At 46.3% G+C, this 27500-nt stretch overlaps 1 protein-coding gene across 2 annotated transcripts in view; it reads left to right on the forward strand.

Annotated features, from left to right (window-relative positions):
- The window catches only part of wnt5b (wingless-type MMTV integration site family, member 5b), a 241021-nt gene that overhangs the window by 199221 nt on the left and 14300 nt on the right, over positions 1 to 27500 (forward strand). For both annotated transcript variants that reach the window (XM_031815380.1, XM_031815381.1), the window contains 3 exons: positions 17780 to 17949; positions 18615 to 18862; positions 22771 to 23063. In XM_031815380.1, the coding sequence (XP_031671240.1) occupies positions 17819 to 17949; positions 18615 to 18862; positions 22771 to 23063 (672 nt within the window). In that variant the 5' untranslated portion in view covers positions 17780 to 17818. The remainder of the gene's footprint in view (positions 1 to 17779; positions 17950 to 18614; positions 18863 to 22770; positions 23064 to 27500) is intronic.

Genomic DNA, 27500 nt, shown 5'->3' on the forward strand with positions numbered 1-27500 from the left:
ACACTAGACTGGAGGTATCATATAGCAACACTAGACTGGAGGTGCTCTACAGTAGATCTGTTGACCGTGGGACTTTGTCTCTGTCTATGCTGTGTTTGTCTCCAAGCACTGTCTCTCTGTGTGAAGCACACGTGTCACAGTTAGGATGGTGTTTTTGACTAAGACTGGGTTCATAGCTGGGCTCCATACCACTCGTTTTATGATTGGTTCATTTGAGTGAATTTGAATATTTGCTGTATTGATATAGGTCTTCCATCTCATACACTGAGACATGAGGACCGCTAGAAGCTACTGAAATAGAATGTTCTAGATCAGAATGTTCTGGACCCCTGTCAGTCATTGGGTCCCTGGCTGGCATTCCGGAAGCCAAATACCCACTGGGCCCTCAGAGGCACATAGATCTTTTCCATAGGATGCCACCCAAGCATTTCTTCCATTGACTGTACAGTAATACTGCTGCCACATAGCTGGCAGACCACTGAATGTATAGAAATCAAGGCTCTTTATGTTCCTTTGACGGTCACTGTGATGTCCTGTAGCAATGCCACAAAGCCAGTGACACTGTCAACACTGGTGGACCAGCAGGTCCTTCCTGCTGTAGATACACCTCCAGGGGAGGATGTTTATATCTGTATCACAGACCACAGCCAATCAGACCACAGCCAATCAGACCACAGCCAATCCATTTGGATCCTCTCCCCTTCTCTCCTCTCCTCTCATCTCCCCTTCTCTCCTCTCCTCTCATCTCCCCTCCTCTCCTCTCCTCTCCCCTTCTCTCCTCTCCTCTCATCTACCCTTCTCTCCTCTCCTCTCCTCTCCCCTCCTCTCCTCTCCTCTCCTCTCCTCTCCTCTCCTCTCCTCTCCTCTCCTCTCTCTCCTCTCCTCCTCTCTCCTTCCTCTCCTCTCCTCTCCTCTTCCTCTCCTCTCCTCTCCTCTCTCCCTCTCCTCTCCTCTCCTCTCCTCTCCTCTCCTCTCCTCTCCTCCTCTCTTCTCTCTCCTCTCCTCTCCTCTCCTCTCCTCTCCTCTCCTCTCCTCTCCTCCCCTCTCTCTCCCTCCCCTTCTCTCTCTTCATCTCTCCTCCTCTCCTCTCCTCTCCTTCCTCTCCTCTCCCCTTCTTCTCCTCTCATCTCCCTCCTCTCCTCTCCTCTTCTCTCCCTCTCCTCTCCTCTCCTCTCCCCTTCTCTCCTCTCCCTCTCCTTCCTCTCCCCTTCTCTCCTCTCTCTCCTCTCTCTCCTCTCCTCTCCTCTCCTCTCCTCTCCTCTCCTCTCCTCTTCTCTCCTCTCCTCTCCTCTCCTCTCCCCTTCTCTCCTCTCATCTCCTCTCCTCTCTCCTCTCTCTCCCCCTTCTCTCCCTCCTCTCTCTTCTCTCTCCTCCCCTTCTCTCTCTCCTCTCCCCTTCTCTCCTCTCCTCTCTCCTTCTCTCCTCTCATCTCCTCTCTCTTCTCTTCTCTTCTCCTCTCCTCTCCTCTCCTCTCCTCTCCTCTCCTCTCCCCTTCTCTCCCCTCCTCTCCTCTCTCTCCTCTCCCCTTCTCTTCTCTCCTCTCCCCTTCTCTTCTCTCCTCTCTCCCCTTCCCTCCTCTCTCCTCTCTCTCCTCTCCCCTTCTCTTCTCTCCTCTCCCCTTCTATCCTCTCCCCTTCTCTCCTCTCTCCTTCTCTCCTCTCATCTCCTCTCTCTTCTCCTCTCCTCTCCTCTCCTCTCCCTTCTCTCCCTCCTCTCCTCTCTCTCCTCTCCCCTTCTCTCCTCTCCCCTTCTCTTCTCTCCTCTCCCCTTCTCTCCTCTCCTCTCTCCTTCTCTCCTTCTCTCCTCTCCTCTCCTCTCCCCTTCTCTTCTCTCTCTCCTTCTTCCTCTCCTCTCCTCTCCTCTCCTCTCCTCTCCTCTCCTCTCTCTCCTCTCCTCTCCTCTCCTCTCCTCTCCTCTCCTCTCCTCTCCTCTCCTCTCCTCTCCTCTCCTCTCCTCTTCTCATCTCTTCTCTCCTCTCCTCTCCTCTCCTCTCCTCTCCCCTTCTCCTCCTCTCCTCTCCTCTCCCCTTCTCTTCTCTCCTCTCCTCTCCTCTCCCCTTCTCTTCTTCCTCTCCCTCTCCCTTTTTCTCCTCTCATCTCCCCTTCTCTCCTCTCCTCTCCTCTCCTCCTCCCCTTCTCTCCCCTCTCTCCTCTCTACTCTTCTCCCCTTCTCTTCTCTCTCTTCTATCCTCTCCCTTCTGGAGGATGATGGAGGATGATTTGTTTTCCATGAGCATATTGGATGACTGTCATTTATATTTCATTCACCCAGTTCATATGTGACAGCGAATGGTTTAGGCTACTACATGATACTTGAATTTTCCCTGTCATTAGTCCAACCTTTGCAAATTTAGTTATTTAGTCTTATTATATAGTTATTAGTTATGTTTATCAACTGTGTTTATTCAGTTTGCCTATCAGTTTAAGAAAACCTTTTTTTCAACAAAATCGGCAGAATGAGATACACCCATGATCACTCGTAAACAACAATTCCCTTTCATAGCAGCCAAAAACGGTGTAGTATTCCTTCTCTATCCTCTCGCATCGTATCTGTGCCGCTGCTCCTCCTCTCACACGCTTGTCCTCTTCGCTTGTGGACTTCAATGGAACAACACAATCAGCTGTATGTGACGGGCAAGACCTGCTACACACAACCTATGAGCTAAGTTAACGGTCATTGTCAGCATAGCTATAGATCTGACCGCGTTAGTAAACACCATCTACAGTCCGTGTAGTAAATGTTGGCAGTGTAACAGTCCGTAAGGTATAGTTAGACCAGGGGGCCCCATGTGCAATAGATTAGTCAAAAAACCCAAAGCTTACCTTGACTTGGAAGAGTTCCAGTGGTTGTGGTCGGAAAGTCATAGCTCAGGCTAGCTAACATAGGCATCCCTCTGTTTAGAGCCATCTAGCGTAACATAGCATATCCCTCTGTTATAGCCAGCTAGCTAACATAGCATCCCTCTGTTTATAGCCAGCTAACTAACATTAGCATCCCTCTGTTATAGCCAGCTAACTAACATAGCATCCCTCTGTTATAGCCAGCTAGCTAACTATAGCATCCCTCTGTTATAGCCAGCTAGCTACATAGCATCCCTCTGTTATAGCCAGCTAGCTAACATAGCATCCCTCTGTTATAGCCAGCTAGCTAACATAGCATCCCTCTGTTTATAGCCAGCTAGCTAACATAGCATCCCTCTGTTATAGCCAGCTAACTAACATAGCATCCCTCTGTTATAGCCAGCTAGCTAACATAGCATCCCTCTGTTTGAGCAGTGTGTTTCAATAGGCTAAACTAGCTAGCTGCATTTGCTAACTAAGTAAGTGAAACTGAAAAAAAAGACAATCTCTCTCTCTCTCTCTTGCTCTTCTCCTTCATTTTGGAAGAAATACATTTGTTCATTAACTGTTCAACTATGGTCTTTCTCTCTCTTTGAGTCAACTACTCACCACCTGTCTTCAAATGTGGAAAATGTGGAGAATGTGGAAAACAAACATTCACCTTTTGCTGCTATTTCTGTCAAGTCTACGCATACAGTTTGATGCACCACAGAACACAGAACACAGACACAGAACACACTGCAGCTGACACTCTGCAACTCAAAGCTGCATGGCCAGCACAGCATTCCATTGGAAATGAATGTAATTCTGGTGTACCAAAACGCCAAAGACTCTGTAGGTGTGATTGAGGCGTTACACTGACATTGCACCTGGCTAGATAGTTATTGCATAGAGCTCAGGAGAAAATAGATTTTTCATGCCTGGGAGCTTGATGTGCGGTTTGTGCTGAAGTGCGCCCCCATGTGGCAGCTATAAGGAATAGCGGGTTATTACTGTAAAACCACATTGATGTGTACTGTAGGTCTGAACGGGTTATGTTACTATGTAAGGTGTATATATAAGACAGTGCCTTGAGCATGAATTAGTCCTTGATTCATTCACAGCAGTTCAAGTCTTATAAAAGATGTGTGATGTAGAGACCACTGCAAAACATGTTTTCACTTCTGCAAGGAGAGACCAGACCAGACCAGACCAGACCAGCCAGGACCAGACCAGACTAGAACAGACCAGACCAGAACAGACCAGACCAGACCAGACAGGACCAGACCAGACCAGACCAGACAGGACCAGACCAGACCAGACCAGACCAGACTAGATCTGACCAGACCAGACCAGACAGGACCAGACCAGACTAGAACAGACCAGACCAGACCAGAACAGACCAGACCAGACAGGACCAGACCAGACCAGACCAGACAGGACCAGACTAGAACTGACCAGACCAGACCAGACCAGACAGGACCAGACCAGACCAGACCAGACAGGACCAGACCAGACAAGACCAGACCAGACAGGATCAGACTAGAACAGACCAGACCAGACAGGACCAGACCAGACCAGACTAGACCAGACCAGACCAGACCAGACTAGACTAGACCAGACAGGACCAGACCAGAACAGACCAGACCAGACCAGAACAGACCAGACCAGAACAGACCAGACCAGACCAGACAGGACCAGACCAGACCAGACTAGACCAGACCAGACAGGACCAGACCAGACCAGACTAGACTAGACCAGACAGGACCAGACCAGAACAGACCAGACCAGACCAGAACAGACCAGACCAGAACAGACCAGAACAGACCAGAACAGACCAGACCAGAACAGACCAGACCAGACCAGACCAGGACCAGACCAGACTAGACTAGACCAGACAGGACCAGACCAGACCAGACAGGACCAGAACAGACCAGACCAGACCAGACAGGACCAGAACAGACCAGACCAGAACAGACCAGAACAGACAGGACCAGAACAGACCAGACCAGACCAGAACAGACCAGAACAGACCAGACCAGACCAGACCAGACAGGACCAGAACAGACCAGACCAGACCAGACAGGACCAGAACAGACCAGACCAGAACAGACCAGAACAGACAGGACCAGAACAGACCAGACCAGAACAGACCAGAACAGACCAGACCAGACCAGACAGGACCAGACCAGACCAGACCAGACAGGACCAGACCAGAACAGACCAGAACAGACCAGACAGGACCAGACCAGACCAGAACAGACCAGACAGGGACCAACCAGACCAGACAGGACCAGACCAGACCAGACCAGACAGGACCAGACCAGACCAGACAGGACCAGACCAGACCAGACCAGACAGGACCAGACCAGACCAGACCAGACCAGACAGGACCAGACCAGACCAGACCAGACAGGACCAGACCAGACCAGACAGGACCAGACCAGACCAGACCAGACCAGACCAGACAGGACCAGACCAGACCAGACCAGACCAGACAGGACCAGATCAGACCAGACAGGACCAGACCAGACTACAATCTGTTGTGATATTTACTGGTATTATTTCAAATAATGACCATTTAATTGTTAGATGCATTTTATTGTTAGGAAATAGATGAGAGCAGATACTTTGACAAGGGGACCCAGATGATGTCACAAAGTTTAGTTTTCACAATCAGTTGCAGATCTGAGAAAGAAGAAGAATCTAACTGAATAAGTCATGCGTTTCCTGTATTTCCTCTCACGTCGTCTACGACTGTACGTCATAGAACCAGAAAGAGAAGAAGAACCTGTTTTCTAAGAGAAGAGCAGAAAGCCTGTGAAGCTGGTGAGGTGAGGCCCGGTCATCGAAGACATGGTGTCCTGCTGCAGGGTGACCTCAGACTGTATCTCCTTCCAACTGCAGGGTGACCTCAGACTGTATCTCCTTCCAGCTGCAGGGTGACCTCAGACTGTATCTCCTTCTTCCTGCTGCAGGGGTGACCTCAGACTGTATCTCCTTCTTCCTGCTGCAGGGTGACCTCAGACTGTATCTCCTTCTTCCTGCTGCAGGGTGACCTCAGACTGTATCTCCTTCTTCCTGCTGCAGGGTGACCTCAGACTGTATCTCCTTCTTCCTGCTGCAGGGTGACCTCAGACTGTATCTCCTTCTTCCTGCTGCAGGGTGACCTCAGACTGTATCTCCTTCTTCCTGCTGCAGGGTGACCTCAGACTGTATCTCCTTCTTCCTGCTGCAGGGTGACCTCAGACTGTATCTCCTTCTTCCTGCTGCAGGGTGACCTCAGACTGTATCTCCTTCTTCCTGCTGCAGGGTGACCTCAGACTGTATCTCCTTCCAACTGCAGGGTGACCTCAGACTGTATCTCCTTCCAACTGCAGGGTGACCTCAGACTGTATCTCCTTCCAACTGCAGGGTGACCTCAGACTGTATCTCCTTCCAACTGCAGGGTGACCTCAGACTGTATCTCCTTCCTGCTGCAGGGTGACCTCAGACTGTATCTCCTTCCTGCTGCAGGGTGACCTCAGACTGTATCTCCTTCTTCCTGCTGCAGGGTGACCTCAGACTGTATCTCCTTCCTGCTGCAGGGTGACCTCAGACTGTATCTCCTTCTTCCTGCTGCAGGGTGACCTCAGACTGTATCTCCTTCTTCCTGCTGCAGGGTGACCTCAGACTGTATCTCCTTCCTGCTGCAGGGTGACCTCAGACTGTATCTCCTTCCAACTGCAGGGTGACCTCAGACTGTATCTCCTTCCAGCTGCAGGGTGACCTCAGACTGTATCTCCTTCCTGCTGCAGGGTGACCTCAGACTGTATCTCCTTCCAACTGCAGGGTGACCTCAGACTGTATCTCCTTCCAGCTGCAGGGTGACCTCAGACTGTATCTCCTTCCTGCTGCAGGGTGACCTCAGACTGTATCTCCTTCCAGCTGCAGGGTGACCTCAGACTGTATCTCCTTCCTGCTGCAGGGTGACCTCAGACTGTATCTCCTTCCAGCTGCAGGGTGACCTCAGACTGTATCTCCTTCCAACTGCAGGGTGACCTCAGACTGTATCTCCTTCCAGCTGCAGGGTGACCTCAGACTGTATCTCCTTCCAGCTGCAGGGTGACCTCAGACTGTATCTCCTTCCAACTGCAGGGTGACCTCAGACTGTATCTCCTTCCAGCTGCAGGGTGACCTCAGACTGTATCTCCTTCCTGCTGCAGGGTGACCTCAGACTGTATCTCCTTCCAGCTGCAGGGTGACCTCAGACTGTATCTCCTTCCAGCTGCAGGGTGACCTCAGACTGTATCTCCTTCCAGCTGCAGGGTGACCTCAGACTGTATCTCCTTCCAGCTGCAGGGTGACCTCAGACAGTATCTCCTTCCAGCTGCAGGGTGACCTCAGACAGTATCTCCTTCCAGCTGCAGGATGACCTCAGACAGTATCTCCTTCCAGCTGCAGGGTGACCTCAGACTGTATCTCCTTCCAGCTGCAGGGTGACCTCAGACTGTATCTCCTTCCAGCTGCAGGGTGACCTCAGACTGTATCTCCTTCCAGCTGCAGGGTGACCTCAGACTGTATCTCCTTCCAGCTGCAGGGTGACCTCAGACTGTATCTCCTTCCAGCTGCAGGGTGACCTCAGACTGTATCTCCTTCCAGCTGCAGGGTGACCTCAGACTGTATCTCCTTCCAGCTGCAGGGTGACCTCAGACAGTATCTCCTTCCAGCTGCAGGGTGACCTCAGACTGTATCTCCTTCCAGCTGCAGGGTGACCTCAGACTGTATCTCCTTCCAGCTGCAGGGTGACACCATTGGAACCCCCTTGTCCTCTCCATCTGTTTCATCACCATCGGTCACAGTCACCATTACATGTCCATTTCTATACACTCAGTGTATGTGAAGTAGTAGACTCCATTAACCGGTGTTCTGAAGATAAGGTCCGTCAGAGGCACAGCTGCAGAGGACGAACAGCAGAGCTACTACAGTGCTCATCTTTTCAGATCGATTGTGGCATCCTTTGGTCTCAAACACCCAGACTCATTACTTATAAACGTGAATAGTTAATCATGTACTTAATAATTTACGTGTAAAGCAATTAGGTGCTGCATGTTCTGATCTTCACAGTTCACACTGCTAATAAATGATAGATAACATTAACTTCAATTTGTCCTGCCAGTAAATCACAGTCAATCCATTAGATTAAAAAAATTAACACGCAATAGGCCTAATCAATTCATAAATATCACACTCGTTTTAATGTAATATAACCTACTTGATCTCTACAGCGTCAGATTTTTTTCTCCATCCGCCTAGGTGTAATTATTACATGTTGCCACTGGGGGGCAGTGGTTAGCCTCTATAATAGCCTACTCTGCTGTTGTATTCTATGCTGGGATTCGGGACTGATTGTTGTGACTGTTAGATAAACAGAGAAATGGTTACCTTGTCAATTTAACCAGCAGAGGGTGCTGTTAACCCAAAAACAGGAATATTGCTTCATTATAAAATTGCCTTCAATAAATAATTATTTATAATCCAGCAATTTTGACTGTCTGGTCATATAGTCCTGCAAACAAATGCAACCAATCGGGAGAGGTGTAAGGTATGATATGTGTTTGTGGAGGTGAAACACTAATAGCACTTTAAAATGATGTATCACCTTAAGGGAATTTGAAAAACATTGAGAATTAGGTGTCCTATTGTGTGACCCAAAAACGTTAATTAATTCATTAATTTTTCTCCACTGAAACCAACGTCAAAGGGGTCAAGCACAGGGAAACTAATGGTCTACAAGTAGACCTATTGCACCCTAGTACACATTCAAACAACATAACACTACAACATAAGCACTGGATGTGTATTGCAGGCAGTCAAGACACTTTACAGGAGGGGAGGGGTTCGGTCTAGGATGGAAGGCGACCGCGGGCGCGTGAAAAGTTGATGGTTGGGGTGCAGGCCTAGGGGTTTGGGGAAAGATGAAAGGCGACAGTGGCATTATCATGCAGAGACCGGTCGGAAATCGAGTGGCGTCTCTCTCGCGCCAGTCAAGGCCCTATATATGTCCAGTGACTGTCTGGTCTATGGAACGGAGAGCAGTAAAAAGGAAAGGAAGACCTGGGGAAATAGCTGGTTAACCTGCTTGGCTGGACCCCTATGCGTCATGTGCCACGAGCAGAGCTACGATGCTCTTCGTTTATTTCATTTTCTGTGAACATAAATGGAAATGTTTCTGGGTTTTTTAAAGATAGGTTTATGACATTCCAATACTATGTTATATTTTTACACAGTGCAAAGTAAAAGCTTCCCTTTCCGAGTTTGATGGGGTTTTTCCGGTTGTTACTGAATTCAATTCGTTTTATTGCTCCTCATAACATGTTTTTATGTTGCTTTATTTGATTTAACCTTTATTTCACTTGGCAAGTCAGTTAAGGACAAATGATTATTTTCAATAACGGCCTACCCCGGCAAAAACCCGGACGACGCTGGGCCAATTGTGCGCTGCCCTATGAGCCTCCCAATCACGGCCGGTTGTCATGCAGCCTGGAACAATACGCAAACGTGTGCAGCTATGCGCATATGGTTCAACATATCTCTAAAGCCGTATTTGTAGTAGTTCGGCTTTGGACTATTTTATTATCGAGGAGTCTCATTTGGGCGACTTTAGAAAGTGGAAGGACTGTAGATCAGAGGTTCCCATTCCAGCATGGCGTTTTACTTTGTCCTTTGCGAACATTTGAAAAAAGGAAAGCTCGCTTCAACACGCCTTTTCTTTAGAGGAGCAGGTCTTCAGAGCTCAATGTGTGGCGGCTTTATTTTCTTATCCAAAGGAGGATTAAGGTTTTCGAAGCACTCGCGTTTATTCAAACAAATCATCAAGTCGAAGTAAAAGGGGGATTTAAACGCACATGAACTTTGATGGAATTGTGAAATTTTCCAAAACGTTAACTCCATTAATCTCTCTCTTGCACGCACGCATGCACAAACACACACACACACACACACACACACACACACACACACACACACACACACACACACACACACACACACACACAAGGGCACATCAACACACACACACACACACAGGTATGTCTTACTAACTTGTGAGGACCTTCTGGGTACCAACAATTAATTCCCATTCAAAATCCTATTTTCCCTAACCCCTAAACCTAACCTTAACCCCTAAACCTAACCTAACCCCTAAACCTAACCTTAACCCTAAACCTAACCTTAACCCTAAACCTAACCCCTAAACCATAAACCTAACCTTAACCCTAAACCTAACCCTAAACCTAACCTTAACCCTAAACCTAACTTTAACCCTAAACCTAACCTTAACTCTAACCTTAACCCTAAACCTAACCCTAAACCTAACCTTAACCCTAACCTTAACCATAAACCTAACCTAACTCCTAAACCTAACCTTAACCCTAAACCTAACCTTAACCCCTAAACTTAACCCTAAACCTAACCTTAACCCTAAACCTAACCTTAACCCTAAACCTAACCTTAAACCTAAACCTAACCTTAACCCTAAACCTAACCTTAACCCCTAAACTTAACCTTAACCCTAAACCTAACCTTAACCATAAACCTAACCTTAACCCTAAACCTAACCTTAACCCTAAACCTAACCTTAACCCTAAACCTAACTTTAACCCTAAACCTAACTTTAACCCTAAACCTAACCTTAACCCTAAACCTAACCTTAACCCTAAACCTAACCTTAACCCTAAACCTAACCTTAACCATAACCTTAACCATAAACCTAACCTAACTCCTAAACCTAACCTTAACCCTAAACCTAACCTTAACCCCTAAACTTAACCCTAACCCTAAACCTAACCCTAAACCTAACCTTAACCCTAAACCGAACCTTAACCCTAAACCTAACCTTAACCCTAACCCTAAACCTAACCTTAACCCTAACCCTAACCTTAACCCTAAACCTAATCCTAAACCTAACCTTAACTCTAACCTTAACCATAAACCTAACCTTAACCCTAAACCTAACCTTAACTCTAACCTTAACCCTAACCTTAACCCTAAACCTAACCTTAACCCTAAACCTAACCTAACCCTAACCTTAACCCTAAACCTAACCTTAACCCTAAACCTAACCTAACCCTAAACCTAACCTAACCCTAAACCTAACCTTAACCCTAAACCTAACCTTAACCCTAAACCTAACCCTAAACCTAACCTTAACCCTAAACCTAACCCTAAACCTAACCCTAAACCTAACCCTAAACCTAACCTAAACCCTAAACCTAACCCTAAACCTAACCTAAACCCTAAACCTAACCCTAAACCTAACCTAAACCCTAAAGGACCGGCAAAAGGTTTGCTATTCTTGTGAGGACTTCTGGTACTCACAAGTATAATAAAACGTGTACACACACGCACGCATGCACGCACGCACACACACACACACACACACACACACACACACACACACACACACACATGCAGTTTTAAATACGTGTTTGTATTGGTGCCATGTTGTTTCTTTTTTTTATACCAATAAAAAATGTATTACAATTATATTACGATTATTTAATAGTGCTTAAAACTTCTTATTGGGTCTGTTTAAATTGGGTTCCTCTGGTATTCTAGTAACAGCAGAATGCTCATTGTAAACACCGGGAAGGGCTTTGGTGTTGAGATGTTGTCTTTAGTGTGCAACTTGTGCAGAATCAGGTCTAAGTCACAAAGATGACTGTTTGCTACGTACACTGTTGTCTCTCTCTCTATTTCAATACAAGGGTTTCTCTCACTTCTCTCCCTATTTGGTGTGTTCCCATGTTATGCTATGGCCCTCCGTGGTCTCCGCCTTGCGCAATGACCCCCCCCCCTCTGTTATTATCTATACATAGTTATGTTACCCCTACCTACATGACCCCCCCCCTCTCTCTGTTATTATCTATACATAGTTATGTTACCCCTACCTACATGACCCCCCCCTCTGTTATTATCTATACATAGTTATGTTACCCCTACCTACATGACCCCCCCCCTCTGGTTATTATCTATACATAGTTATGTTACCCCTACCTACATGACCCCCCCCCCCCTCTCTGTTATTATCTATACATAGTTATGTTACCCCTACCTACATGACCCCCCCCCCCTCTGTTATTATCTATACATAGTTATGTTACCCCTACCTACATGACCCCCCCCCCCCCTCTGTTATTATCTATACATAGTTATGTTACCCGTACTGTATATAGCCTCCACATTGACTCGGTACCGGTACCCCCCCGTACTGTATATAGCCTCCACATTGACTCGGTACGGGTACCCCCGTACGTATATAGCCTCCACATTGACTCGGTACCGGTACCCCCGTACTGTAAATAGCCTCCACATTGACTCGGTACAGGTACCCCCGTACTGTATATAGCCTCCACATTGACTCGGTACCGGTACCCCCCGTACTGTATATAGCCTCCACATTGACTCGGTACAGGTACCCCCGTACTGTAGATAGCCTCCACATTGACTCGGTACAGGTACCCCCGTACTGTATATAGCCTCCACATTGACTCGGTACCGGTACCCCCGTACTGTATATAGCCTCCACATTGACTCGGTACCGGTACCCCCCGTACTGTATTAGCCTCCACAATTGACCTCGGTACCGGTACCCCGGTACTGTATATAGCCTCCACATTGACTCGGTACCGGTACCCCCGTACTGGTATATAGCCTCCACATTTGACTCGGTACAGGTACCGCCCCTACTGTATATAAGCCTCCAACATATGACTCGGTACCGGTACCCCCGTACTGTATATAGCCTCCACATTGACTCGGTACCGGTACCCCCGTACTGTATATAGCCTCCACATTGACTCGGTACAGGTACCCCCGTACTGTATATAGCCTCCACATTGAATTGACGGTACAGGTACCCCCCGTTACTGTATATAGCCTCCACATTGACTCGGTACCGGTACCCCCGTACTGTATATAGCCTCCACATTGACTCGGTACCGGTACCCCCCCGTACTGTATATAGCCTCCACATTGACTCGGTACCGGTACCCCCCTACTGTATATAGCCTCCACATTGACTCGGTACCGTACCCCCTACTGTATATAGCCTCCACATTGACATCGGTACCGTACCCCCCTACTGTATATAGCCTCCACATTGACTCGGTACCGGTACCCCCCTACTGTATATAGCCTCCACATTGACTCGGTACCGGTACCCCCTACTGTATATAGCCTCCACATTGACTCGGTACCGGTACCCCATACTGTATATAGCCTCCACATTGACTCGGTACCGTACCCCCCTACTGATAAGCCTCAACATTGATCAGGGTACGGTCCCCCGTACTGTATATAGCCTCCACATTGACTCGTCCGGTACCGGTACCCCCGTACTGTATATAGCCTCCACATTTGACTCGGTACCGGTTACCCCCGTACTGTATATAGCCTCCACATTGACTCGGTACCGGTACCCGACCTACTGTATATAGCCTCCACATTGACTCGGTACCGGTACCCCCGTACTGTATATAGCCTCCACATTGACTCGGTACCGGTACCCCCCTACTGTATATAGCCTCCACATTGACTCGGTACCGGTACCCCCCTACTGTATATAGCCTCCACATTGACTCGGTACCGGTACCCCCCTACTGTATATAGCCTCCACATTGACTCGGTACCGGTACCCCCCTACTGTATATAGCCTCCACATTGACTCGGTACCGGTACCCCCCTACTGTATATAGCCTCCACATTGACTCTGTACCGGTACCCCCATACTGTATATAGCCTCCACATTGACTCTGTAACCGGTACCCCCATACTGTATATAGCCTCCACATTGACTCCTGTACCGGTACCCCCGTACTGTATATGCCTCCACATTGACTCGGTACCGGTACCCCCTTACTGTATATAGCCTCCACATTGACTCGTGTACCGGTACCCCCGTACTGTATATAGCCTCCACATTGACTCGGTACCGGTACCCCCGTACTGTATATAGCCTCCACATTGACTCGTTACCGGTACCCCCGGTACTGTATATAGCCTCCACATTGACTCGGTACCGGTACCCCCGTACTGTATATAGCCTCCACATTGACTCGGTACCGGTACCCCCTACTGTATATAGCCTCCACATTACTCGGTACCGGTTCCACCTACTGTATATAGCCTCCACATTGACTCGGTACCGGTACCCCCGTACTGTATATAGCCTCCACATTGACTCGGTACCGGTACCCCGTACTGTATATAGCCTCCACATTGACTCGGTACCGGTACCCCCGTACTGTATATAGCCTCCACATTGACTCGGTACCGGTTACCCCCTACTGTATATAGCCTCCACATTGACTCGGGTACGGTACCCCGTACTGTATATAGCCTCCACATTGACTCGGTCGGTACCCCCATACTGTATATAGCCTCCACATTGACTCGGTACCGGTACCCCCGTACTGTATATAGCCTCCACATTTGACTCGGTACCGGTACCCCCATACTGTATATAGCCTCCACATTGACTCTGGGTAACTGGTACCCCCGTACTGTATATAGCCTCCACATTGACTCAGGTACCGGTACCCCCATACTGTATTAGCCTCCACATGACTCGGGGTACCGGTACCCCCGTACTGTATATAGCCTCCACATTGACTCGTACGGTACCCCCGTACTGTATATAGCCTCCACATTGACTCGTACCGGTACCCCTACTGTATATAGCCTCCACATTGACTCGGTACCGGTACCCCCTACTGTATTATAGCCTCCACATTGATCGGTACCGGTACCCCCGTACTGTATATAGCCTCCACATTGACTCGGTACCGGACCCCCGTACTGTATATAGCCTCCACATTGACTCGGGTACCGGTACCCCGTACTGTATATAGCCTCCACATTGACTCGGGTACCGGTACCCCCGTTACTGTATATAGCCTCCACATTGACTCGGTACCGGTACCCCCGTACTGTATATAGCCTCCACATTGACTCGGTACCGGTACCCCCGTACTGTATATAGCCTCCACATTGACTCGGTACCGGTACCCCCCGTACTGTATATAGCCTCCACATTGACTCGGTACCGGTACCCCCGTACTGTATATAGCCTCCACATTGACTCTGTACCGTTACCCCCGTACTGTATATAGCCTCCACATTGACTCTGTACCGTTACCCCCGTACTGTATATAGCCTCCACATTGACTCGTACCGGTACCCCCGTACTGTATATAGCCTCCACATTGACTCTGTACCGTTACCCCCCTACTGTATATAGCCTCCACATTTGACCTTCGGTACGGTTACCCCCGTTACTGTATATAGCCTTCCACATTTGAACTCTACCGGTTTACCCCCGGTACGATATAGCCTCCAATGGGACTCTTACGTAACCCCGTACTGTATATAGCCTCCACATTGGACTCGTGTACCGTTACACCCCGTACTGTATTATTAGCCTCCACATTGACTCGGTACCTATACCCCCCGTACTGTATATAGGCCTCCACATTGACTCGGGTACGTTACCCCCGTACCTGTATATGGCCTCCACATTGGACCTCGGTACCGGTTACCCCCCTACTGTAATATATCCTCCACATTGACTCTGGTACGCGGTTACCCCCCTTACTGTATATAGCCTTCCACATTGACTCTGGACGGTTACCCCCCCCTACTGTATATAGCCTCCACATTGACTCGTGACCGGTACCCCCCTACTGTATATAGCCTCCACATTGACTCAGTACCGGTACCCCCCTACTGTAAATAGCCTCCACATTGACTCGGGTACCGGTACCCCCCTTACTGTATATAGCCTCCACATGACTCGGAGGTACCGGTACCCCCTACTGTATAGCCTGCCACATTGACTCCGGTACCGGTACCCCCGTACTGTATATAGCCTCCACATGACTCGGGTACCGGTACCCCCTACTGTATATAGCCTCCACATTGACTCTGGTACGGTTACCCCCCGTACTGTATATAGCCTCCACATTGAACTTCGGTTACCTGGTACCCCCGTACTGTATATAGCCTCCACATGGACTCGGGTACCGGTACCCCCGTACTGTATATAGCCTCCACATTGAACTCGGTACCGGTACCCCTCGTACCTGTATATAAGCCTCCACATTGACTTGGTACCGGTACCCCGTACTGTATATAGCCTCCACATTGACGTCGGTACCGGATACCCCCGTACTGTATATAGGCCTCCACATTGAACTCCGGTACCGGTACCCCCGTACTGTATATAGCCTCCACATTGACTCGGTACAGGTACCCCCGTACTAGTATAGCCTCCACATTGACTCGGGTACCGTTACCCCCGTACTGTATATAGCCTCACATTGACTCGGTACGGGTACCCCCTACTGTATATAGCCTCCACATTGACTCGGTACCGTTACCCCCGTACTGTATATAGCCTCCACATTGACTCGGTACGGGTACCCCCCTACTGTAAATAGCCTCCACATTGACTCGGTACCGGTACCCCCCTACTGTAAATAGCCTCCACATTGACTCGGTACCGGTACCCCCGTACTGTATATAGCCTCCACATTGACTCGGTACCGGTACCCCCGTACTGTATATAGCCTCCACATTGACTCGGTACCGGTACCCCCGTACTGTAAATAGCCTCCACATTGACTCGGTACCGGTACCCCCGTACTGTAAATAGCCTCCACATTGACTCGGTACCGGTACCCCCGTACTGTATATAGCCTCCACATTGACTCGGTACCGGTACCCCCCTACTGTATATAGCCTCCACATTGACTCGGTACCGGTACCCCCGTACTGTATATAGCCTCCACATTGACTCGGTACCGGTACCCCCTGTATATAGCCTCCACATTGACTCGGGGTACCGGTACCCCCGTACTGTATATAGCCTCCACATTGACTCGGTACCGGTACCCCCGTACTGTATATAGCCTCCACATTGACTCGGGTACCGGTACCCCCCTACTGTAAATAGCCTCCACATTGACTCGGTACCGGTACCCCCGTACTGTATATAGCCTCCACATTGACTCGGTACCGGTACCCCCCTACTGTAAATAGCCTCCACATTGACTCGGTACCGGTACCCCCCTACTGTAAATAGCCTCCACATTGACTCGGTACCGGTACCACCCTACTGTAAATAGCCTCGTTATTGTTACTTTATTCTGTTGCTTTTTTATTCTTTTAGTTTGTTTCCTAAATGTTTTCTTAAACATTATTTTCTTACAACTGCATCGTTGGTTAAGGGCTTGTAATATCACGGTAAACACATGTTGTATTCGGAGCATGTGACAAATACAATTTGATTTGACATGAACCGTGTTCCCCGCGGGCGTCCGTCCCTCCCCTTGCCCCAGGGGAGAAGAGGGGGAGGGGGAGTGAGGGGTGGGATGAGGAGAAGAGGGGATGAGAGGGGTGGGATGAGGAGAGGCAGTCAGTGTTTAGAATGTAAACTTAAAACGTAGATCAGATCGAGGTAAGGAATGAACACTTGTTCAAATGTTTTCATAAATAGCCGAGTCTTTTTAATCTTCTGGGAAATACCAGTATGAGACATGCATCTTATCGGATCAACAACATTAACCAACGTCATCTAAACTTTTCATGGACTGTGTTTTTTTATTTAAATTTAGTCCTCATCAGAACGCACATCTGATGTCTCCTTACTAAACGCATCTTAGCCTATAGATCCTAATGCGTAAAATCAGCTTTTCGTCCTTGTACACATTTTACACACGACTGGGAATTCGGATTAGGCGTTCCGAACAGAGTTTAGACAAAGCTACAAGTCAATAAAGTCATGGGGACAATGCGCAGGACACCTTATCTCCACGGAATCGGATATTGACTCTTGGTTGTCTCGGCATCGTCATCTCTGTGAACCCAGAACCCCCCCGCAGCGGATTACAGAGGTTGTTTTTGATCCGTCTTTTTCACAGAGGGGCACTTCTTCCCCGTTTTGGTGTTTGTTGGCGGTGATGGTGGCGCAAGGGGTCATGGAGACCAGGACCAGCCGGAGACCGCGCAGCAGCGCCCAGCAACACTTACTGCTGGCGGTCGCTCTCATCGCATGCAGCTCGCAACTACTGGTGGACGCCAACTCCTGGTTGTAAGTTGAACTTTTTCTTATGTCAAATTAACTCTGTACAGTTTCTATATCGCTGCGTACTTAGTTCATGCGCAGTTGATTCGTTAATTTACAGATGGTGGATTTTGTGATTGGGGTTTGAGAGAGCGTCCGTGTGTTGTTTTGTGTTGTGGTGTCGTGTGTTCTGTTGTGTCGTGGAGGAGACCAGTGGAAGAACAAATGTGGTGACTTTGTCACAATATTTACCCATGCTGCGCACAAATGGCCAGGCTGTTTGAGGAATGGGGGGAAACAGGAGAACTCCGCAGAGTGGAACACCGCATCTTGACCTTGTGCGGAGAGCTGCCAAACGTTCCACTCTGATGGAGAACATTCCGATCATATTCCTCATCATTTGACATCGCTACAGCACATCATTATTTCATTACCGATGCGATATTTACCTGTCTTTATTCCCACAGTAGAATAGACTACATATGTTTCCTTTATGTTTATTATTTGGGGATTTAATTCAGGCATATTTTCCATTATTACCAATTGTACCGCGTTATATGACATATTGAAACGGCGAATCTTTGACTGAAGTCATATAGGCTCAAATGCCTCATCCACACACTATAATACACGTTTATTTTCTCAACACTGTATATAACTACCCACCTCCTATTTCCCACCCGTGCATGCAGGTCGTTAGCGATGAACCCTATCCAGAGACCGGAGATGTACATCATCGGGGCCCAGCCTCTGTGCAGCCAGCTGACGGGACTCTCCCAGGGGCAGAGGAAGCTGTGCCAGCTCTACCAGGACCATATGGTCTACATTGGCGAGGGAGCCAAGACGGGCATCAATGAATGTCAATACCAGTTCAGACAGCGGCGGTGGAACTGTAGCACCGTGGATAATGCATCCGTGTTCGGACGCGTCATGCAGATAGGTGAGCCAGTCACATGGTGGGATTGGGATATAGGCTAGATCTGGTTCAGGGCGTTAGTGACCGTTTATTTCACTAACGGTTAGTTAATAAGGAACGCGCACAAATGCGCTGGACCAGAGCTAATGAGTGATAGGCCGATGCGGCGGTAGGTGACGACACATGTTTATGTTTACATGTTGAATTCCCATTGTAGACGTAGAATTAGTGCACTTTAGAGGCAACGCGGATAACTGTACCTGGATTCTTGAACGTGCTTTTGTATCAGTTCAACTATTAGATAGTGGAACCTTATAACAAACTTAATGTTTCCAAATAAAACATCGTTGCCCTTAATTGTCAGTCAGATTTCTCTCGACAATTGAGTGTTAGTTCCGTTCTGTAGTTAGAGGAGGTGTAGGCTAGAGATGGTGGTGTCCAGTAGCCCAGAGCTTCTCTACTCTCCCTCTGATGCAGCAGTATCCCCCTCCGACGGCCAGTCAGGCCGGAGGACCGATCCCCTCCCTCTCCCTCGCCGTTCCCAAAACAGCAAAGGAGTTGTTCGCAGTCAATCGCGAGAGTTTTATTGAGGTGTTAGCCTGCTATTGTCCACGGCCTCCTTTTGAAATGCAATCAAGGGGTGACACGGACTCGGCAGATCCGGGCTGCTATTTGAAGTATCGGTTCTATGGGCCAATAAAAGTCCTCGTCTTTATCGCGCGCTCTGGCTCCTGTCGCCTGGCTCACATGTAACCTACACATTCTGTTTTTAAGAGAACTCATAATTACAGCTTTTTGACACGTGACGTTTCTGTTATAACAGTGCCAGGAATCAGGACAGCCAGTCTTAAATGCGGAGTTGCGGTTTACATTGAATAAAACAATATATATGTTTATCTTACTGACAGACATTGGCATTGTAAACTGATGCCCTCTTTCTTGGTTGGCCAAAGTGGCATTCACAGGCGAATTACTTCCAAAGATATGTCAATATAGGCTATGACTACATATATATATATTTAATATCAAACTCACGAATTATTTAAGCATTTCCAAATCATAAAACGTCAACAGAATATATGTTTCATTATTTACGTTCCCCAAAACACATTTGGAGAGAGAGAGCCAGCTGCCAAGGTTACGTTTATTTGCTTGTATAGAGAGTCCAAGGCCCACCAAGGCTACAATGCTGAAGTATGTGAAACCTTGAGATCTGCATTCCAGATGGTATGTCCATCCAATGGAAAACCTGTCAGGTAACACCCAATGATTTATATATACACTAGATGTCAAGTAGGGGGTGTTCTGTTGAATCCGCAGTGCCTCCATCTTGGAACTCCCCCAGTTGTAATTTTTATTTATTTTGGAATCTATAGAAATTAATATATTAATGTATACATTCGTTTTTTCCACATCTACAGACACAATAAAGCATACTTGTACATTATATTCTGTGAGCTAAACATACAATAAAATAAAAAATTGAAATATATATATATAATTATATTTTATGTTTCAGATATTTTTGATTGAACACACACCAGAATGGTGTATAGGTATACAAGACAGGTATACAATTCTTATCTAAACATAAAAGAGCAGACAGGAACAACAAGACCCAGAGTTCTGGGTACAAAACAAATAATACAAAACACCACATACAAAACTATTTTATATATAGGGATACTAATGTTACTTAAATACATGTCATTTTGTCCTTAAAGGTTTTATTAAAATACTGCAGAATTGCATTCGTTCCTATGGAGGACTGATTCTACTGGGGAGGGGCAATATGGCTGACCGGTGGTTTCAAAGCCTCTCAATGGCCAATACATAGCATCGACAATCCAGGGTTTATATACATCATTGGTAACACCTGCACAGCAGATGGGGGGAGAGAGAGAGATTTTCCCATGCCAATAAGCCCTTTGAATTGAATTGAGAGAGACAGAGAGAGAGTGTGAGAGACAGACAGAGAGAGAGTGTGAGAGACAGACAGAGAGAGAGAGAGAGAGAGAGAGAGAGAGACCCCACAGAAACAGACCCCACAGAGCCCAAGGACAGCAACACAATTAGACCCAACCAAATCATGAGAAAATAAAAAGATAATTACTTGACACATTGGAAAGAATTAACAAAAAACTGAGCAAACTAGAATGCTATTTGGCCCTAAACAGAGAGTACACAGCGGCAGAATACCTGACCACTGTGACTGACCCAAATTTAAGGAATGCTTTGACTATGTACAGACTCAGTGAGCATAGCCTTGCTATTGAGAAAGGCCACCGTAGGCAGACAAGGCTCTCAAGAGAAGACAGGCTATGTGCTCACTGCCCACAAAATGAGGTGGAAACTGAGCTGCACTTCCTAACCTCCTGACAAATGTATGACCATATTAGAGACACATATTTCCCTCAGATTACACAGATTCACAAAGAATTTGAAAACAATCGCGATTATAATTAACTCCTATATCTACCTGGTAAAATACCACAGTGTTCCATCACAGCAGCAAGATTTGTGACCTGTTGCCACGAGAAAAGGTCAACCAGTGAAGAACAAACACCATTGTAAATACAACCCATATTTACGTTTATTTATTTTCCCTTTTGTACTTTAACCATTTACACATTGTTACAACACTGTATATATATATATAAGATGACATTTAAATGTCTTTATTCTTTTGTAACTTCTGTGAGTGTAATGTTTACTGTTAATTTTTATTGTTTATTTCACTTTTGTATATTATCTACCCCACTTGCTTTGGCAATGTTAACATATGTTTCACATGCCAATAAAGCCCCTTGAATTGAATTGAGAGATAGAGAGACAGAGAGAGAGAGAGAGAGAGAGAGAGAGAGAGAGAGAGAGAGAGAGAGAGAGAGAGAGAGAGAGAGCAATAATATAAACCTCTCACCTTTTTGGCTGCAGTCAACCCTGGCAGCTCATTGTTCGGCTACTCTCTGTCTCTCACATCTAGAATCTGTCCACAAGAGAAGTGCTTTTTTCTCTCCGTAGTTTATAAGATCTTGTAGAGTCCACTCTTCCCATGTCACAAATTATCTGTCAAAGGTCTATAATACATTCAGAGTGGTTGTGTGTTTATCTAGTGTCTGGTAGCGGAAGACATTCACTAGCTAATTAAAACAGCCTGCCTCCTTGTTGTTTCCCCCCCCCCCCCCCTCTCTCTCTCTCTCTCTCTCTCTCTCTCTCTCTCTCTCTCTCTCTCTCTCTCTCTCTCTCTCTCTCTCTCTCTCTCTCTCTCTCTCTCTGTCATCTCTCTCTCTCTCTCTCTCTCTCTCTCTCTCTCTCAGTCATCTCTCTCTCTATCTCTCTCTCTCTCTCTCTCTCTCTCTCTCTCTGTCATCTCTCTCTCTCTCTCTCAGTCATCTCTCTCTCTCTCTCTCTCTCTCTCTCTCTCTCTCTCTCTCTCCCTCTATCTCTCTCTCTCTCTCTCTCTCTCTCTCTCTCTCTCTCTCTCTCTCTCTCTCTCTCTCTCTCTCTCTCTCTCTCTCTCTCTCTCTCTCTCTCCCTCTCCCTCTATCTCTCTCTCTCTCTATGTGCTCCTTTAGCCAGGCCAGCCAGGGCCCCCAGCTCCTTCATCTCCTGACGCCAGGCCCCATTGTCTATTGTCCCCTGTAGTCACACATCAATAACAGAGACCATGGTTAACTGGCCAGCTTAAAGCGCTAGCTAACCAAACCCAAGTGGCATTGTGTGTGTGTGTGTGTTCTGTGAGTGAGTGTGTGTAGTTGTGTGTGAATGTGTGTGTGTGTGTGTGTGTGTGTGTGTGTGAGTGAGTGAGTGTGTATGTGTACTTGGGAAAAAGAAAGTTGAAGAATATCTTGGACCTTCTACCATTGTATGCTAACCGCCTTGTGTGTGTTTTTCTCTGTGTGTGTGTGTTTGTGTGTATGTCCCTCCGACAGGCAGTAGGGAGACAGCCTTCACCTATGCCATCAGTGCAGCAGGCGTGGTGAACGCGGTGAGCAGGGCGTGTCGGGAAGGAGAACTCTCCACCTGCGGATGCAGCCGCGCCGCTCGACCCCGTGACCTACCGCGCGATTGGCTGTGGGGTGGCTGTGGCGACAACGTCAACTATGGCTACCGTTTCGCCCGGGAGTTTGTGGACGCGCGGGAGAGAGAAAAGAACTACCCTCGAGGCTCCATAGAACACACTAGAACATTGATGAACCTACAGAACAACGAAGCAGGGAGACAGGTGAGGAACTGGGATGCACACACACACACACACACACACACACACACACACACACACACACACACACACACACACACACACACACACACACACACACACACACGCACACACACACACATGGTGTGAACTACACATATGCTGTTGTTGTTAGTCTCTGTTCATGGTGTGAACTACATATATGTTGTTGTTGTTAGTCTCTGTTCATGGTGTGAACTACATACATGTTGTTGTTAGTCTCTGTTCATGGTGTGAACTACATATATGTTGTTGTTAGTCTCTGTTCATGGTGTGGACTACATACATGTTGTTGTTAGTCTCTGTTCATGGTGTGGACTACATACATGTTGTTGTTGTTAGTCTCTGTTCATGGTGTGAACTACATACATGTTGTTGTTAGTCTCTGTTCATGGTGTGAACTACATATATGTTGTTGTTAGTCTCTGTTCATGGTGTGGACTACATACATGTTGTTGTTAGTCTCTGTTCATGGTGTGGACTACATACATGTTGTTATTAGTCTCTGTTCATGGTGTGAACTACATACATGTTGTTATTAGTCTCTGTTCATGGTGTGAACTACATATATGTTGTTGTTAGTCTCTGTTCATGGTGTGGACTACATACATGTTGTTGTTAGTCTCTGTTCATGGTGTGAACTACATACATGTTGTTATTAGTCTCTGTTCATGGTGTGAACTACATACATGTTGTTATTAGTCTCTGTTCATGGTGTGAACTACATACATGTTGTTATTAGTCTCTGTTCATGGTGTGAACTACATACATGTTGTTATTAGTCTCTGTTCATGGTGTGGACTACATACATGCTGTTGTTAGTCTCTGTTCATGGTGTGGACTACATATATGTTGTTATTAGTCTCTGTTCATGGTGTGAACTACATATATGTTGTTGTTAGTCTCTGTTCATGGTGTGAACTACATACATGTTGTTATTAGTCTCTGTTCATTGGTGTGAACTACATATATGTTGTTGTTATTAGTCTCTGTTCATGGTGTGAACTACATATATGTTGTTATTAGTCTCTGTTCATGGTGTGGACTACATATATGTTGTTATTAGTCTCTGTTCATGGTGTGAACTACATATATGTTGTTATTAGTCTCTGTTCATGGTGTGGACTACATATATGTTGTTGTTATTAGTCTCTGTTCATGGTGTGGACTACATACATGTTGTTATTAGTCTCTGTTCATGGTGTGGACTACATACATGTTGTTGTTAGTCTCTGTTCATGGTGTGAACTACATACATGTTGTTATTAGTCTCTGTTCATGGTGTGAACTACATATATGTTGTTGTTATTAGTCTCTGTTCATGGTGTGAACTACATATATGTTGTTATTAGTCTCTGTTCATGGTGTGGACTACATATATGTTGTTATTAGTCTCTGTTCATGGTGTGAACTACATATATGTTGTTATTAGTCTCTGTTCATGGTGTGGACTACATATATGTTGTTGTTATTAGTCTCTGTTCATGGTGTGGACTACATACATGTTGTTATTAGTCTCTGTTCATGGTGTGGACTACATACATGTTGTTATTAGTCTCTGTTCATGGTGTGGACTACATACATGTTGTTATTAGTCTCTGTTCATGGTGTGGACTACATACATGTTGTTATTAGTCTCTGTTCATGGTGTGGACTACATATATGTTGTTGTTAGTCTCTGTTCATGGTGTGGACTACATATATGTTGTTGTTAGTCTCTGTTCATGGTGTGAACTACATATATGTTGTTATTAGTCTCTGTTCATGGTGTGGACTACATATATGTTGTTGTTATTAGTCTCTGTTCATGGTGTGAACTACATACATGTTGTTATTAGTCTCTGTTCATGGTGTGGACTACATACATGTTGTTATTAGTCTCTGTTCATGGTGTGAACTACATACATGTTGTTATTAGTCTCTGTTCATGGTGTGAACTACATATATGTTGTTGTTATTAGTCTCTGTTCATGGTGTGGACTACATATATGTTGTTGTTAGTCTCTGTTCATGGTGTGAACTACATATATGTTGTTATTAGTCTCTGTTCATGGTGTGAACTACATACATGTTGTTGTTAGTCTCTGTTCATGGTGTGGACTACATACATGTTGTTATTAGTCTCTGTTCATGGTGTTTAACTACATATATGTTGTTGTTATTAGTCTCTGTTCATGGTGTGGACTACATATATGTTGTTGTTAGTCTCTGTTCATGGTGTGAACTACATATATGTTGTTATTAGTCTCTGTTCATGGTGTGAACTACATACATGTTGTTATTAGTCTCTGTTCATGGTGTGGACTACATATATGTTGTTATTAGTCTCTGTTCATGGTGTGAACTACATACATGTTGTTATTAGTCTCTGTTCATGGTGTGGACTACATACATGTTGTTATTAGTCTCTGTTCATGGTGTGGACTACATATATGTTGTTATTAGTCTCTGTTCATGGTGTGGACTACATATATGTTGTTATTAGTCTCTGTTCATGGTGTGAACTACATACATGTTGTTATTAGTCTCTGTTCATGGTGTGAACTACATACATGTTGTTATTAGTCTCTGTTCATGGTGTGGACTACATATATGTTGTTGTTAGTCTCTGTTCATGGTGTGGACTACATATATGTTGTTATTAGTCTCTGTTCATGGTGTGGACTACATATACACCACCGTTCAATAGTTTGGGGTCATTTAAAAGAAAAGCACGTTTTTGTCCATTAAAATGACATTAAATTGATCAGAAATACAGTGGAGACATTGTTCATGTTGTAAATTACTATTGTAGCTGGAAACGGCAATTTATTTATGTAATATCTACATAGGTGTACAGAGGCCCATTATCAGCAACCATCACTCCTGTGTTCCAATGGCACGTTGTGTTAGCTAATCCAAGTTTCTCATTTTAAAAGGCTAATTGATCATTAGAAAATAATTTTGCAATTATGTTACCACAGCTGACAACTGTTGTGTGATTAAAAAAGCAATAAAACTGTCCTTCTTTAGTCTAGTTGAGTATCTGGAGCATCAGCACTTGTGGGTTCGATTACAGGCTCAAAAGGGCCAGAAACAAAGACCTTTCTTCAGAAACCCATCAGTCCATACTTGTTCTGAGAAATGAAGGCTATTCCATGCAATAAATTGCCAAGAAACAGAAGATCTCATAAAACGCTGTGTACTACTCCCTTCACAGAACAGAGCAAACTGGCTCTAACCAGAATAGAAAGAGGAGTGGGAGATCCCGGGGCAGAACTGAGCAAGAGGACAAGTACAGTACAGTGTCTAGTTTGAGAAACAGTCCTCAACTGGCAGTTTCATTAAATAGTACCCGCAAAACACCAGTCTCAACGTCAACAGTGAAGAGGCGACTCCGGGATGCTGGTCTTCTAGGCAGATTTCATCTGTCCAGTCTCAACGTCAACAGTGAAGAGGCGACTCCGGGATGCTGGTCTTCTAGGCAGAGTTCCTCTGTCCAGGCTCAACGTCAACAGTGAAGAGGCGACTCCGGGATGCTGGCCTTCTAGGCAGAGTTCATCTGTCCAGTCTCAACGTCAACAGTGAAGAGGCGACTCCGGGATGCTGGTCTTCTAGGCAGATTTCATCTCGTCCAGTGTCTGTGTTCTTTTGCCCATCTTAATCTTAATTTTTTTTGGCCAGTCTGAGATATGGCCTTTTCTTTGTAACTCTGCCTAGAAGGCCAGCATCCCAGAGTCGCCTCTTCACTGTTGACTTTGAGACTGGTGTTCTTCAGGTGCAGTCGAAAGATCATCAAGCTCTTTGATGAAACGGGCTCTCATGAGGAGCGCCACAGGAAAGGAAGACTCAGAGTTACCTCTGCTGCAGAGGATAAGTTAATTGTAGTTACCAGCCTCAGAAATTGCAGCCCAAATAAATGCTTCACAGAGTTCAAGTAACAGACACATCTCAACATCAACTGTTCAAAGGTCTTCATGGTCAAATTGCTGCAAAGAAACCACTACTAAAGGACATCAATAAGAAGAAGAGACTTGCTTGGGCCAAGAAACATGAGCAATGGACATTCGACCGGTGGAAATCAGTAATTTGGTCGGATGAGTCCAAATTTGAGATTTTTGGTTCCAACCGCCATGTCTTTGTGAGACACAGACTAGGTGAACAGATGATCTCCTCAATGTGTGGTTCCCACCGTGAAACATGGAGGTGGAGGTGTGATGTTGTGGGGGTGCTTTTCTCGTGACATTGTCTGTGATTTATTTAGAATTCAAGGCACGCTTAACCAACATGGCTACCACAGGATTCTGCACCGATATGCCATCCCATCTGGTTTGCGCTTAGTGGGTTTGCGCTTATCATTTGTTTTTCAACTGGACAATGACCCAAAACATACCTCCAGGCTGTGGAAGGGCTATTTGACCATGAAGGAGAGTGATGGAGTGC

Source organism: Oncorhynchus kisutch, unplaced genomic scaffold (assembly GCF_002021735.2).
Source record: "Oncorhynchus kisutch isolate 150728-3 unplaced genomic scaffold, Okis_V2 Okis09a-Okis19a_hom, whole genome shotgun sequence".
In the NCBI taxonomy this organism is placed as follows: domain Eukaryota; kingdom Metazoa; phylum Chordata; class Actinopteri; order Salmoniformes; family Salmonidae; genus Oncorhynchus; species Oncorhynchus kisutch.